The 3718-nt window shown below is 39.5% G+C and overlaps 1 gene segment (V, D, J or C); it reads left to right on the plus strand.

The window, feature by feature from the left end:
- The first annotated feature begins 348 nt into the window (after positions 1 to 348).
- On the plus strand, positions 349 to 803 carry LOC130882720 (Ig heavy chain V region 108A-like). The segment is given in 2 exon segments: positions 349 to 394; positions 478 to 803. Coding segments are annotated over 2 exon segments (372 nt in total).
- The last annotated feature ends 2915 nt before the right edge of the window (positions 804 to 3718 follow it).

Consider the following 3718-nt stretch of genomic DNA (forward strand, 5'->3'; position numbering starts at 1 on the left):
ATAACTACTAACTGTAAATGTTTTGTCACAAGAGGAACAACTGTCTATGGCTGAAGTCTCTTTGTAAATTGAGTTTATATCTTGATGTTACATCCACAGGTCTGCACAGGACTTGGGGATATGGTATGGGCTTCATTTCCTCTGACAAGTTTAGAACTTGAAATTTAGCATCCTACTGCTGACCCAAGGTCAACTACCTCTTTCTTCTAAAGCTGTACTAGGATCTTATCTAAGAGGTACACTGTTCATGAATATACAAATTACATGGTAGATATAGAGATGTCCACACCCCAGAACAACATATGATCAGTGTCCTCTCCACAGTCACTGAGCACAGAGGTCCTTACCATGGAGTGGAGCTGGATCACCCTCTTCCTCATGTCACTAACTGCAGGTAAAGGGGCATTCCAGTTCCAAATCCGAAGATGGAACAGGGACTGAGGTGACAATGACTCCTAAATTGACTTTTCTCTACAGGTGTCCACTCCCAGGTACAGCTGCAGCAGTCTGGGCCTGAGCTTGTGAGGCCTGGGACCTCAATGAAATTGTCCTGCAGGGCCTCTGAACTTATGAGTTATCATAATATTCACTGGATGAAGCAGAGTCCTGGTCAGGGCCTGGAGTGGATTGCAAGGATTTATCCTGCAGGTGGTAGTACTAACTACAATGAGAAATTCAAGGGCAAGGTCACACTGACTGCAGACACATCCTCCAACACAGCCTACATGGAGCTCAGAAGCCTGACATCTGAAGATTCAGCGGTCTATTACTGTGCAAGACACAGTGTTGCAACCACATCCTGAGCGTGTCAGAAACCCTGAAAGAGCAGGAAGTTGCCCTGGAACTGAGATGACAGTGAAGACTAGACTGAAGATTTACACAGAAATAATCTTCTGAATGTCTGTTTTCCTGCCTCCTCTCTATAAATAAAATGATGTCAATTGACCCCCATTTACATGTTTCTCTATAATAAAACTGTAAAGAAAGGAAAACTGTGTTAATGCATAGTGACAGAATTATCTTTGGATTCGAAGAAACTTGAACATTTTGGAGTTGCTTTGAATAAAGTATATATGAATTTTACCAGTAAAGTTCACATAAACAGCTTCTGACCAAACCAAAACTTCTTTCCCAGTCTTGGGTAGCATGAATGTGTGCTTCTTAATTCAACTTGTGTTGTGAAGCAGGATTTCAGTTTCTCAGAATGGAAGAGATATTTACATCATAATGTACTATTACATAAGTCTGAATCTTATTAGTTGACAAAAATATTATTAAATTACTTTTCATAAAATGGATTTATTTACCCAGTGTGTATACATGTCAGTTAAGAATAGTGTTGAAGTTATTCGTATTAATCTGATCTTAAGTTTACTGCCTTTTCCATAACCAGTACCCTTACCTACAGTCCCAGGCTTTTACAGACACTGACCTACTCTGACATGCTATCAACCTTCATGTTCCTCTGGATATGATGAAGTCACTCTTGTTCAATAGAGTAACTAGTTTTGGATATCTTGGCCAATAACAAGCAACATGGAATCCTGTGGTACTTGATAATCTCAAGGGGTTGATTCAGTAAGAAATCTCTGTAGTACAAAGGGTTAGTTTGGCATGTTCCTGTAACCAACGGAAATCCTCTTGAAATATGAATGCTATGTACTGAATATTGATGTCATATTATTCACATGTTTTTGTAGGCAGAAATCTCTTTGGCCTATTCTATGGTAGAGACATTTAAACCTCTGCTGAATTTAAAGTACTGTCTTCATAAAGCAGTCTCCTGTCTCCACCAACAGAAAAGCATTAATGATCAGCTGGAGAGGGAATCTTCCAATTCTGTCCTCTGAAGTGATTAAGACTCAACAATGTAAGGCATCAGTCAAGTGTGTGTAAAACCTTGATTCAAGCAGTTGTCCGCTGCATGCTTCAGAGCCATTTTGAAGTGCCCAAAGTCCTTATACTACAAACATAAACATCTTATACTCCCCACTCTGTACAACCACTGCAGAATCAGTGTGACTGCTCCAGAGGAAGATTGGAATAGACCTACCCCAGCATCCAGCTATACCACTCTGGAGCATATACCCAAATGACTCAACATCCTACTAGAGACACTCACTCAATAATGTTCACTGCTACTCTACAGATAATAACCAGAAACTTGAAAGAGCCACTTTGCTCCTGTTATCATACATTCCAGGATTCTTTTTTTCTTGTGGAATCATTCTACACCCATTCTACATTGATGAGGACATTTATGATGATCTTTTAATTTCATGGAGATAATGTCAGATAGAGACGTATTTCAATATGTAGAATTTAATCATAAATGAAAAATCATTGTGACATTGAAATGCCCTGGAAAATGAACCAAGTGTAGGTGTGGGTCTTATTGTTCATCCTTCCATGAGGATTTAATGCCTCAGCTTGTTCTCAGCTTTGAGGGTTTGGTTTCTTTATACAGTGTTATTGTAACTTTTATAAATGAAAATTCATGGTTTAGACACATCTTGATGTCTTTATATTTTATACCTTTAAATAAGAAGATAGTTTATTCTTAAAAATGAGTTGTTCATTTTCAACATAGATTTATTTAAAGAAATCAGTTTACTCAAGTATTTTTTTCTATAATTTCAATCATGTTCATATCACAAAGTCAATGTGAAAGGTGTTTAAAGTTAGGCAAATCATTGTCTTTCTTAACTCTAAAACATCCATAGTGACAAGAAAAGAGATTACATTGTGTTTTAACATCACAGTACCAGTGAATGAAATCCTTCACCCTGTATGATGACTTTTGGTGTCTTCTGTACTTCTGGCCCTCCTCCAGTATGCTCTAGGTCTGAGAGAAATGAGCTAACTATTCATGTCTTTGTCTACAGTTTATGTTTTCTGTTGGTGCTGTTTTTAAAGAATTATAGGGCAGTATAAAGATGAAGCTACTGATATTGAATAAATATAAATGCAAATACACGAGGCAGGAAATTAACAGATTAGTAGTCAATGAAATATCACTCTCTCCCATGCAATTATAGACTGCATTGCTGCCAGCCTGCAAGGGCACCTACTCTTCTCTGCTGCATTCACACAGCACTCATCAGATGTGTTATATACTGAATACCTGGCTTCACCATCTGGGCTACATTGTCTGGGATAAAAGGTAAATTCCACTGAGGTCTTCTGTACCTCTCCTCACAGACTGACTCACCCTGAGTCCTAATACTTCAGTACTTAACTACAGTCAGCACATGGCAATGAATGAAAATCTCTCCTGGGTTCACCCAACTCTGGGTTAAAAAAATCTAAGCTGGGTCTGGGTACCTGGTGTGCAGCCATGGACAGACTTCCTTCCTCATTCCTACTGCTGATTTGCCCTGCATGTGAGTGCCAAGGCTCACTACCAGGCCGACTTCTATATTATCACCTATTCCAACCTTATCTTTTGCTTTCTTTCTCCACAGTAGTCCTGTCCCAGGTTACTCTGAAGGAATCTGACCATGGGCTGTTGCAGCTCTCCCAAAATCTCATACTGACCTGTACTTTCTCTGGGTTTTCACTGAGCACTCCTGGTATAGGTGTGGACTGGATCCATCAGCCCTCAGGAAAGGGTTTGGAGTGGCTTGCAATCATTTGGTGGGATGATACTAAGTTCTACAATACACCCCTGAAAAGCCAGCTCACAGTCTCCAAGGACACCAACAACTGGGTATTCCTC

Source organism: Chionomys nivalis, chromosome 10, assembly GCF_950005125.1.
Source record: "Chionomys nivalis chromosome 10, mChiNiv1.1, whole genome shotgun sequence".
Taxonomy (NCBI): domain Eukaryota; kingdom Metazoa; phylum Chordata; class Mammalia; order Rodentia; family Cricetidae; genus Chionomys; species Chionomys nivalis.